Here is a 12705-nt window from a genome sequence, read left to right as displayed (position 1 = left end):
CTTGGTAACGTGTGGGAATGGAGCCCCGCTCATGACATCCTGCATAAATAAAAATAATGTGTGGCCGCGACTGAGTGAGGCACGGGAACAAGATAAAAAAAAGTAAGGTGCACTAGGATCTCATTCCCACACCTTACTAAGTCATGGCCATGCATTAAGATCTTGTTCCCACACGTTAATAAGGCATGGCCATGCATTATTTTTATATCAACAGCAGGTCTCCATGGGAACAAGATCCTAGTGTGTGGCCATGACTTAGTAAGGCCTGATGCCATTCCCATGACCATGATTAATTATCTCATTCCCATGATTTACTAAGCCGTGGCAACACAGTAGGATCACGTTCCCATGCGTTAATAAGATATACTGCCATGTATTATTTTTATTTATATGGGATGTCCCACGCAGGGCTCCATAGGAACAAGATACTAATGTGTGGCCACGACTTAGTAAGGCATGGGAACAAGATCCTCATGCATGGCCACAATATTGTTCAAACACCTTACTAAGTTATGGCCACAACTTAATTATCTCGTTCCCACGCCTTACTAACTCACATCGTTTCATGTATACCGGACGTCTTCAGCAGGGCTCCGTAGGGGAGGGGTTCATGATTACTCCACAAGATCTTCTAACAACCTACACACACACACACACACACACAGACACACACACACACACACACACACACACAGACACACACACACACACAGCTTCTTTCATAACGTCACGGTGACAGTTTACACTCTCTCATCGAGGACCTTCAACTTGGGACTGTCAACCACCTCATGGTACAAGCAACTTCTCTCACTCTAACAAACCTAAATGTAAACCACTGAGCTGTGTGCTTCTGTTTATGTCATTTTGTTTTTTGTTTCTTTTTATTTATTTTAGTATTTTTATCTCTGAGAGAAAGGACTTTGTACACTTTTCTGTGCTTTCTGTTTTTGCCTTTTCTGTGCTTTTTTTTACTTTCCCTGCACCTTCTATTCATGTATTTATTTAGTATTTACTGTAGCTTCTTGTATAATTAATACAAAAATAACAAATGAATGCTAAAAGTCCGAGCGAGAGGCTGTCTGGTTCTGGGCGGTGCCTGACTGAGCCTGCTCGCTTCACCACACCCTCTCAGTGTCACCCATACTTCACTCAGTGCGGTAGCTCAGTAATGACTCTCCTGGACGGGTAAGTGTGAGTGTGGAGCTCCGTGGCTGTACGTCCCTCACTTTTAACTAGCAAGAGTTCACTTGTGGAGTTCAGCACGTCGCTAAAAGTCAGTGAGCTCCAGCCTCAAGCACAGCTCTGGGGATGTTGTTTCCTTGGAAGGCGCTCAGGAGAAAACGCGCGAAGCAGCTTTCCGTTTTTTAAGTTTTTCTCCTCCAGGTAACGTCAGTTAGGATTTTGGTGCCTTTTCTGGACTTTGGTAACACTTTTTTGGCACCATGGGGGACGTAGTATCTACCCACTTGGATGAAGGAAGGCGAGAGGTGATCTCAGGTAAGCCCATCCTCATCCTCCTCACCCTCAGGTGTGATAGACCTCAGTCGAAGTAGCTCTGTGGGGAACTAGAAGAAGACTAGCTTCTGCTAAAGGCGTGGGAAAGTGCTGTGTGAGAGCTGCACTCACTAATTAATCTGCCTTGTAGTTTGTCTAGTGGCTTCTCTGCTTATAGGGAAACTCCGCCGAATTCTCAAAAGTTTCACATAATGAAATGGTTGAGATGTAAGCAAAGTCAGAGAAACCGAGTCCGAATTGTTCACTGAGGTGCTGATGGGAACCAGACGTCTGAATTTCTGAAAGCTCCCTCACAGAAAGTTATTACATGAAGTGGTTAGATATGCTGCCTGACGCCTGACACTGTGCTTCATGATAGTTTTGTGATCAAGTTTTGGCTTAAAATGTATTTTAATCTATTTATTTCAGTCTGTTCATGGCGGAGGGATACATGCAGGGCTTTGTGAAGCAAACTAGTCCCCAGAGAGAACTTGTTTTTCTCAGATTATGCTTATTTTACCATCATTACCAAACTCACAACACGTGTAGGTGCACTGTTGGTTTCGGATGGTGAATAAAAATGACTGTATTTGTATTGTGTAGACATGGTGACCCCTGGTTCCTATCACCACCACTGTAAAGAAAGAGTCTCTAAGCTTCTCTACATTGAAGCAATTCACATCAGTGACTCGGTTTACATCTCAGAGACTGGAATTATTCAGAAAGGGGGAAAAAAGTGGTGGAATTTCCTTTTAAGTCTTCAGTGAGTGGGCTTGAAGAACTCTGTTCTGCGGTTCTGAATGGCCTAAATTGAATGTAAATTGGTTGCTAATAGAAACTTGTAAGGCTACTTTCAGTTTAACCACCAATACTTTGTGTAAACATATGTCTGATAAATACTTTACAGCCACGTATCTCTTCAGCCGCAGTGCCAAATGTACTTACATTTGCAAATGGCCATAGACTTGACTTGAGACACAATACGGTACTGTTGGAACTTTGTTAAAAGATTCGGTCACTAAAAATTCAACTGTGAACGGTTTCCCCCGACACTGGTCACAGAGTCAGGGCACGTTCATTTCTTCAGTGTTGTGCTGGAGATGTACGGCTAATATAATAGAAGATTTTGGGAAATATACTTAAATTACTTTTTAGTTACTTTAGCTTCGTAGCTCTAATGTAACACTAAAGAAGTTGATGTCACACCAAACCTGTCTGAGTTTTTTTTCTTTTTTTCTAAATTGCTCCTTTAAGGCATAGCAAATTCAGGCCTTCACCATTTCAGCCACCTGCAATGCACTGTCCTCTCTTTGTCTTGGTGCTGAGCTGCAAATGAGGGCATATGGGGGCCCAAAACTCCTGTAAGCTTTTTGTCCTGCACCTCTGTCTGGGTGTCGGTCAGGGCCGCTGCCTGTACAGGCATGTTTAATTGTGCTCCTCCGGGGCTAGGGGTGCGGATTGTGGGAGAGAACCTCAGGTTTAGCACGTTATGAGAAACGTACACCTTTCTCACCTGAACAGTTATTAGTCACCACTGAGATTGTTGCAGGGACATGTGCAGGTTGGAAGTCGATGCAAGTGCTGCTGGCTCTTGCTTCATGTTTGCATAGAAACATTCACAATAGAAGACGTCCACAAGGCCAAAACATGGGAAATGAATTGTGCCCAACCAGTAATTTTGACCGCTGTGTTGGTTTCTTCTGTTTGTAGCTGTGGCATTGAGTCTGTGCTCTCTGGGTTTAGTTTTGCAAGTTCTAAATAGCTTATGCTTCCACACACAAATACCACTGGTTGATTTCTTGGTCAAAATCACCCACAAACTAATTGGCATTTCTTGAAATAGGTAAAGCAACTTTAAGATATTGTTGTTATTATAATGATTCCAATATAGCATTGAAAAATAATAAAAATGAATGTCCGAAACACTGTATGGAAATTAAAAAATTATTGCTGGTGTGCTCCTCAGGCTTTTCTAAGAGTCTTTAATTAACAGTGCTGTTAGAATCATATTGATATTGGCTGAGAATTTCTATATCGATGCATCCTTACATTTATGCTTGCTGTTATTTGTATAGACAGATATCTGAATCTGCAGTGCATGAAACATAGCGGATATTGGCATCAGTCCACAATTCTTATATTGGTGCATCCCTGTTATATAATTATAATAATTCTAGAATTATAAAAAATGACCTGCTCTGTAGATTCAAGACATTTTTAGCACAAAACAATGAAAATGTATTTGAATCTTGACCTCAGAATCTGAAAATGTAGGGATCTTGAAAATTTGTATCATATGGAGCCCTGCTAGTGACATCCTGTATAAATAAAAAAGATGCCTGGCCACGACTTAAGACATGGAAACAAGCTAATTAAGTTGTGGCCACAACTTGGTAAGGCATGGGAATGAGATCCTAATGCATGGCTGCCACTTAGTAAGGCGTGGGAACGAGATCTTTGTGCATGGCCATGACTTAATGATCTCATTCCCTGCGTTACTGTGTCATTGCCACGCATTAGGATCTCGTTTCCATGTGTTCATGAGGTGTGGCAACATTATTATTATTATTATTATTATTATTATTATTATTATTTATATGGATTGTCACCAGCAGGGCTTTGTGGGATCACACCTCTAATTGTGATGTCTTTCCAGGCAGGATATACACACACCTGAAAGCAATCGTGTTCACTCTCACTTTTGTGCCATTCAGTAGCCACTGATCCAGTACTGAAGCATTCCTGTTGGAAAAAGTGCATTCTTGGAATCTTTTTCTGGGAAGTTGCATCTGAACTTTTTTTTTGGTTTGTAAAACAGATAACAGATCTCTTACCAGCTTAACTGATTAAAACATTCTGATACTGACAGAAACCTTGAGATATTGCTGTTTTCTAGGAGGAGATTCTAAAGAAAGCACTTTGCCTCTCAGCAGTGCTTCAGTGCTGGTTAGAGTGCACCAGCCTCCAGGAATTCTGGGAATGCCTCAGGAAGACATGTCTCGTACTGTGGCTGGAAATTTGGCATCACTGCAACCGTTCACATCCACACATGCTTGAATAAAGTTAGAGTTGAAATGGACTGTGTGTGTGTGGGGGAGGGTGTGTGCGTGTCTTGTGTTCAGCAGTCTGTCTCGTCTAATCTGGGAGAGATGATCCGTATTGTAGGTTTTAGTGCAGATGAAAGGTTGGCTTGTCTGTGACTGAATCCTCTGCTTCTTTCGGGCATTTGCCCTCCCTTGCTCTTTCTTTCTTCCCTTTTTTATCCTTTTCTTCTTTATCTCTCAGCCTCTGACTGAAGCTTCTCAAAGGAACGTTCTGTAATGTCCTGCAGTGCTGCATTAAGGCCCCAGTGCTGATTCACTCTATAATGCAGCCTCGTATTGGTTATTCTCCTCGCTGACTTGGCTGTGGAGATAGCAAAAGCCAGGACCAACAATATCATCTGGTTTTCATAAGTGGAGGGATGTTACTGTATCTGAACACGATTTGTCTTTTTTTTTTTTTTAGTTTTGAGTGCATTATAGCTGGTTGAGCAGCCAAAATTCTAATGCCGATGGCCCAAGTTATAGCAAAAATGACTTTTACTTATGTTAACCCCTTAACCTAAATACAGTTTTGTTCATTTATTTGTTATCAACAAGAGTAGTAGCAGGCAGAGTAGCACTTTTGTCCATTTTTGTTAGGGATGGCCTAAATAATGTACATACTTGCATATTCACTCAATATGCTGTATTTGTATTGTTTTTTTTCTGGGATTTTTTATTTTGCCCAGTTTTTTTTTCCTGGTTTAGTCATAGCCTTTTACCACCTTCCCGTTGTCTCCACCTTTCTTGCATCTTACATGATGCTACCGAGCTGGCAGTTTGAAGGCTAGCACACGCTTCTTCTAAGTTCTGTGAAGTCCCACTGTATCTTTACACTACTGCCACCGACGCAACATTATTAGGCGTCTCAGTGTACTTGGAGGAGAACATCAACACTGTATTCTAACATCGTACAGAGCGTTGGGGTGACAGGGAGAACCGCCGTACCCACCCCAGAGAGCGTGGACTGTTATGCTCTCTTGGACTCTCTTGGTCGCATACAGCTGTGGAGCTTTAACTAGAGTGCATTTCATCAGCAAACAGCTTTAGATGGAACAAGTGCTGTTAATGTATGGAAATAATGTTAAAAATTAAGTAAAATGTATCTGGTTTCTGTCACCTAGGGATGCGACTAATGATGGTTCCCATAATCAATTCATCGATTAATTCATTATGATTTTTAATGAATCGATTAAACAGTAAAAGAATTGTCTGTCTATAACTAAATATTTCATGTTATATACAGTGTTACTTTTCAACAAACTAAAATATGAATATTGTTCCTCCTTTTGGAAAACGCTCTTTTAAATCACGCTTTCATTAAGATCAACAATACCACAAGATTCTATTTTACACAGTGTAAAAACATTAAAAGGACAAATCTCTCATGGCTGTCCATATTATGTTGGGGAGGCGGTTTGATTCTACAAGACCTTCCTATTGCCGTTCAAATTGTTTCTCCCCTGATAATAAAGCAAAGATAAATGAATGAGTCTGTGTGCTTGGAAACATCATGTAATCAAACCTGATATTACTGAGCTCTCAGAGGCACCCTGCTTATCATCCAAGTGTATTCACCATCATGAAACAGAAACAATCACGGCTTCAGCATTTTCAAAACCGTCCGCTCATGTCCAAAAAATACAGAAATTTTGAAAGCTTCACCCTGGAGTGCATTTTCCAAACGTTTTCACTGGCCTAAAGCATGAGTTTATGAAGGTGGAAGGCCAAAGCCGTGGAGAAAAAAGTATGCAACAAACCACACAGCTTCCACATGGCCACTGAAATTGAAAGAGCAAAGATGGCTAAGAAATTACATGTGTGGGAGCACTTCAGATTGAAAAGTGAAAACGAAAAATATGCAAGAAAAGGGTAGTAGACCAGGGTCGGCCTCATGCCTTACACCATGGCTGATTTTTCAGTTCTTTTACTCCATCACTGATGTGCACTATTAATAATACTACTTAACTGCAGTAGTGAAAATAATCAGAATGCTGGTTAATTGTGAAACAGAAATATTGCTTTTAAGGTTGATTTTTAGAACAAGTCTTAAGGTACTCATTCAGAAATGATAGAGCACTCAAAGCCTGTAAAATGCTGTTTGGTCAGCCCCAATTTTTATAGAAAAAAGTATATCATGCACAAGCTAATCAGCTTAAGGTTGCTTAACTTGATGTGAGTTTGGTTTGAAGCAAGTGTACAATGACTTACCCATGCAGGTGCACAATGTTAACTGTTAGGTAAGGTAACTTAACTTGATAGCAGTAGCTTGAATTCTACCACATGGCTGACTTGTCTCAGTCCGCAGATAGATTTGTAGAGGGCTTAAAAGAGTGATTCTGAAATATCTAGACCTACAGTGCCTATAAAGATTGGCCAGTTGAACAGACATGGTCAGAAGATTAAAGGGTGGTTTTGGCTCAGGAGATTCCATCCAGGACCTGCAGACCTCTTCATAAACTGAAGCCACTAGAGCAGCATGACTGAACAACGAAGGAGATTCAGGTTTGAACATGTCTTTGGAATTGGTATGGCAAAGCAGTCCATGAGGTCTTCTCTATAGCTATATATCCTACCTTTTTATATGTATATGTGTGTGAATTACTATGTGCATCACTCTCTCTCATCTAAATTTCCATTTGTTCTCCACTGCTGTCTGCGAATGTCTCGGTCACACTCCTATTAATCTGTTATGTAGCCCACCCACAGTAAATAGTAAAGCAGTCTGAATGTGGGCTGATGGCTTGAATAGTGCTGACTCTGTGCACAGGTATTTGGGAGAGGAGGTTAGTCAGTCTTTTCTCAGAGAGGAGTTTAATACACCCTGAGGAAGCACATGTGTAGGAGGGTCCGTCTCTGCTGCCTAAGCACATTCTCTCTAGAGTGAATGATTTAGTGGGCAATTGAATCAGCTCTCTTGACCTCTATCTGAGATGCAAGTAGTCCTGTCACAATTAATTATATTAGAACTTGTACCTATTATTTTGACAGTTGATCATTTTATTAGGAGACGATAATCGAGGAAGGCTTAAAAACAATCTCTGAAACCCTTACACTTTCTTTCTGTAGCGTTTTAAATATACATTCATATATCAATATACAGCCTCCACACAAGCATTGCCAAGTAATCGTTGGCATTTCAAGTACATTTTATTAGATTTTTTTAAAGTGTAATTAGGATTAATTATGATGCTCTGAGACATGGTCAGATTTTTTTTTTTTTAATTAGATTAAGTGACCTTCGCATTTAACTGATCCGTGAAGTGACACGCCATATACACACTAGTGAGCACACACACTAGGCGCAGGAAGCAGCCCTATCCGCAGCACCCAGGAAGCAGTTGGGGGTTAGGTGTCTTGCTCAAGGACACCTCAGTCACATACTGGCGGCTCTTGGGATCGAACCAGCGACCTTTCGGTCACAAGGCCGGTTCCCTAACCTCCAGCCTGTCACTGCCCTTAAGACATTGTGTGGATCTTAATTCTGTCTTTGTTAGAGTCCTGTGGTTTTATCCACATGCAGCACACATCAGCTCAGTGACTCACTGTGCCGCCCCAATCAGTGACTTCCTCTATGAGACAACACACACACACACACACACACACACACACACACACACACACACACACACACACACACACACACACTCACTCTGCTGTCTCATGCTCAAGGCCTTGTACAGACAGACTTCTTATAGTTTAGGCTAAAACTACTAATTCAGTCCTTCGGTTTGCTGTGGCGTCTGGTAACCAGTGTCCTTGAGAGTGTGTGTGTGTGCGCGTATACATGACTGCTTGCGTATGTGTGTGGATTTGCATTTGTGTGTATGTGAGAATTGGGGCTGGGCAATCAATCACTTTTTATTTTCAGTTATAGGTTTGACTTCAGTTATAGGTTTGTTATTTATTTTTGTTCATGATTTACATATATTTTTGGTAGTTTTCAATATGTGATTTTTATCAATATGTGATTTTCAATATGATTTTTATCTATTTTGGTATTATTTTATTACTACAAATGTGTGTATGTATATATTTAAATGATATATTATTTCTTTTATTAAATTGATAAAATACTTTTTTCTTTGTTCTTCAGTTCTCCACCCATCATGTACACTGTATTGCCAAAAGTATTCACTTGTCTGCCTTCTCACGCATATGAACTTGACTGACATCCCATTCTTAATCCATAGGGGTTAATATGTCAGCCCACCCTTTGCAGTTATAACAGCTTCAACTCTTCTAGGAAGGCTTTTTGACCGTTCTTCCAGAAGCGCATTTGTGAGGTCAGACACTAATGTAGGACAAGAACGCCTGGCTCACAGTCTCCACTCTAATTCATCCCAAAGGTGTTCTATCAGGTTGAGGTCAGGATCGTTCTTCCACTCCATACTCGCTCATCCATGTCTTTATAGACCCTGCTTTGCGCACTGGTGCACAGTCATGTTGGAACAGGAAAGGGCCGTCCCCCAAACTGTTCCCACAAAGTTGGGAGCATGAAATTGTCCATGATCTCTTGGTGCTGAAGCATTAAAAGTTCCTTTCACTGGCTGCTCTAGAGTCCAGTGGCGGCCCTTTACACTGCTGCATTCAACGCTTTGCATTGCTCTTGGTGATATAATGCTTGGATGCAGCTGATCGGCAATGGAAACCAATTCCATGAAGCTCTCTATGCTGTTCATTCCCAGTCGCTTCCACTTTATAATCCCACTGACAGTTGACTGTGGAATATTTAGTAGTGAGGAAATTTCACAACTGGACTTGTTGCACAGGTGGCATCCGATCACAGTACCACACTGGACTTCACTGAGCTCCTGAGAGCGACCCATTCTTTCACTGATGTCTGTAGAAGCAGTCTGCAGGCCTAGCTGCTTGGTTTTATACACCTGTGACCATGGAAGTGATTGGAACACCTGAATTCAATGATTTTGATGGGTGATTGAATACTTTTGGCAATATACGTAATGTATCTTAAAATTAAGATTTAGGCCATAAATTGAATGTTCAGGGATGATGCAGTGCCTGTATGCAGTGTTTTCAGCAGGATCAAGTTTTCAGGTTTTTCTAATGTACATATGGGTTGTTTGTAGTACACGTGTGATTAAATGGCTGCTTTTGTTTTCCCACCTCCTGGGTTTGTTCAGTATTCTGAGAAGTGACAGTGTATTCAAGCGACTATGACACTATCAGCAAATACAGAAAGCAAACTGTACAGTTCCTTCAGGTAGTGTTCTTGTTGTCCTAACACACTCTGGAGATGAATTATACACGCATACGCTCTCCGAGAGAAAGCTGAGGGGAAATTGGCGTCAGACAGAAGGAAGCTGTGTTCCAGGTGTGTGTGATTTATAATGTTCTTCAGTTTCATACCCAGCTGCTTAAAATACAACACAATAAATTGTTTAGAGAAGCAAACTATAATGCACTGGTGTGTGTCAGTGGAGAATGTCACCTCAGCAGTTAGGACACACATATGCACGCAGACGTGGCCTTCCTTTTCTTCCTCTGCTAACAACCTATTCCTTCCTGCTTTCGGAGACACACATACACATACCATCATGAGTCCAGCTGACTGATCCAGGCTGGCCAGGAGCTTCCAGTGCAGCAGTGTTATTTTGGCTCACAGCCAGGTTCAAACAAACAGGCTTTGATGGAAGTGTTTCAGGAAAATCCTTCAGAGAAACTTTAAGGCTGTGTTTATGCTGTTTCTGGTAGACTATTGATAGTGTTAAATATAGCAATAACTTAAATAAGTTCTTTCTTTCATTCTTTTTCACATGCCACTTTTTTCTTGCTTTGCCTTTATTCCAACTAATAAACCTCTTAGGCTGAAAAAAGCAAAATATTAAATAAATCTACAGTGAAGTGTCAAAATGTAGCACTTAAGTAATTTAATGGTAATGAAATAAGAAATAGCAATTAAAATGCAGTTTGTTCTTTGCTTTGCTGGTCAGCACAAATGCATTCAAACAATTTGAGTGACAGCAGAACAACAGCAGCTCATGCAGTATAGTCTTGGAGTTACATGCTTTTTTTTCCCCCATCAACTGATATAATGAAATTCTTTAATGTAAAATCACTTAAATAATACTTAAGAACTTAACGACTCTTCATAATAAACATGTTTGCTCTAGTTTTGAAAGTTGTTACTGCAAATACATGTTAGGTCCTGCTGAAGTTTATGGCTGTTTATTTTCAATAAACAATAATTAGTAATAAGTAATTTCATTATAGCTTGGTTATTCTGTAATTCAGTGTTGGATGCCTTTGGAAAACCACAAAAAAATTTTTTCTTAATTTTGCAACTTCAAAATGTATTGTTAAATAACATGTTTAAAATTGAATCGGTCTGCTAGTCCTCTGTGAGTTACATTTACTGGTGCATGCTGACTTTCGTCTCATAAGTATCATCAGTATTGTCACATGAAATAATTTGAATAAGAAATTTGATCATAAACAAATAAAAAAAATAATAAATAATGGCAAATTATATATACAACTTCTTTCTGATTTCAGTTTGTTTTGTCATAAAGTTTTGCATTTCAGTATCATCTAGTTAACTCCTCATGTACATATTTTAAATGGCACATTGATGGATTCTATTGTAGATTTTCAGTCTCCCAACGAATGTGCCAGTGCAATAGTTTGGCAGTATTTTGTTTTTTAACCCAAGCGAAAGTGGAGATCTGCTGGATGTTAACAGTGTTAGAAAAATAATTATCATTTTGAATTATTAAGCAATATTGGAAGCTAGCTCGGTTGGTACTGTTACTGTATTACAGTCAGGGAAAAAGCTACAGACTAAGATTCTTTAACATGCACATAGTATTTATAACTGAATGTGGGTTGCAGTATTTCTGCAGTCGATAATCATCAGTCTAAATTTATATTATCCAAGTTTAGTTGCAGGTAACAGCGAAGCTGACGGTCTTTAAGTGAGTGTGATATCAACACAGTCATTTATTATGTCCTGTCTTTTTTTCATTTCAGTATGAGTTACTTTTTGAAGTTATGTACATGCTCTCTTAAAGTATGCAAATTTTAGTTGATCATTCCTGAAGAGTTGTTTGACCTCTAGGTCTTACTTTGCCCAACTGTACTTTGCATAACTCTCATCTCTACAGCTCACCCAAAACTGTGGGTGTGTGTTTCGTTCCATAGCTTCATCATGGTTACTTCTTGCCTGTATTTTTGATGGGATTTATTCTTACTGCATTTATGTAAGCTCAGTATTTTAATTTGACTATGCTAGATGAAATGATGCCTTTACCCACTTTGATTGATTGTTGTATAGCAGTACATACCAATTACCTATAGAAGCCTGCAGGCTGCACCAGGACACATGCAATACATATGTAATAGCACAAGCGTGCACACACAAATGCAGTGCCTCTGTGGCTGTTAATAGACTCAGATCAAGTTCTGCCACACATCTAGCCTACAAAAGCAAATTACACTGGTGTGTATTGGCCAACAGTGAGAGTGGCTACATGTGCTTGAGGGACCACTTTGCCTAATTGTTATGGGCACAATGCACAGATAAATTGTGAGATAAGAGCATGCCCCCCTAGTGATTTAACTTTATTTCTCTGTAAAAAGCTCTCTGTAAAAGTTTAATATCTCTGTAAAAGCTTTTTACTTTACTTTCAGTGGACAGTCACAAAACTGACAGACCTACAGTACTGTGCAAAAGTCAGAGACTACCCATTTCATTTCTACTCAAAACTCATTTGTTTTTCTGTGTTGGAGGAGAAAATGTTTAATCGACCTAATATGGTAGTTTAGTAACGTTTATTTATATAACGCTTTTTACAACAGGTGTTGTCACAAAGCAGCTTTCCAGAACAATCAGTGTTACAGAAAGAAAAAGAAAAGAGAAAATCTAGGGCCGAGCCCCCATGAGCAAGCCAGTGGTGACAGTGGCAAGGAAAAACTCCCTAAGGGCAAGAGGAGGAAACCTTGAGAGGAACCCAGACTCAGAAGGGGAACCCATCCTCCTCTGGTCGACACTGGACAGCAAACAGTGTGGCCACTCTTTGCCTTTCATCACAGCTTCCATTCTTTTCAGGAGACTTGCGTATGCGCACAGACATTTTTCCACACCTCTAAAGTCCAGTCTTGAAATTGG

At 40.1% G+C, this 12705-nt stretch overlaps 1 protein-coding gene across 1 annotated transcript in view; it reads left to right on the top strand.

The window, feature by feature from the left end:
* Positions 1-1149: 1149 nt before the first annotated feature.
* The window catches only part of niban2a (niban apoptosis regulator 2a), a 48762-nt gene continuing 37206 nt past the window's right edge, over positions 1150-12705 (top strand). Inside the window, exon 1 of the mRNA XM_017714537.2 lies at positions 1150-1497. Coding sequence (XP_017570026.1) covers positions 1443-1497 — 55 coding nt within the window. The 5' untranslated portion in view covers positions 1150-1442. The remainder of the gene's footprint in view (positions 1498-12705) is intronic.

The sequence above is a fragment of the Pygocentrus nattereri genome, chromosome 16, assembly GCF_015220715.1.
Source record: "Pygocentrus nattereri isolate fPygNat1 chromosome 16, fPygNat1.pri, whole genome shotgun sequence".
Lineage (NCBI taxonomy): Eukaryota > Metazoa > Chordata > Actinopteri > Characiformes > Serrasalmidae > Pygocentrus > Pygocentrus nattereri.
Note: the sequence above shows the minus strand (reverse complement) of the source record. Positions and strands in the feature narration are given on the sequence as shown.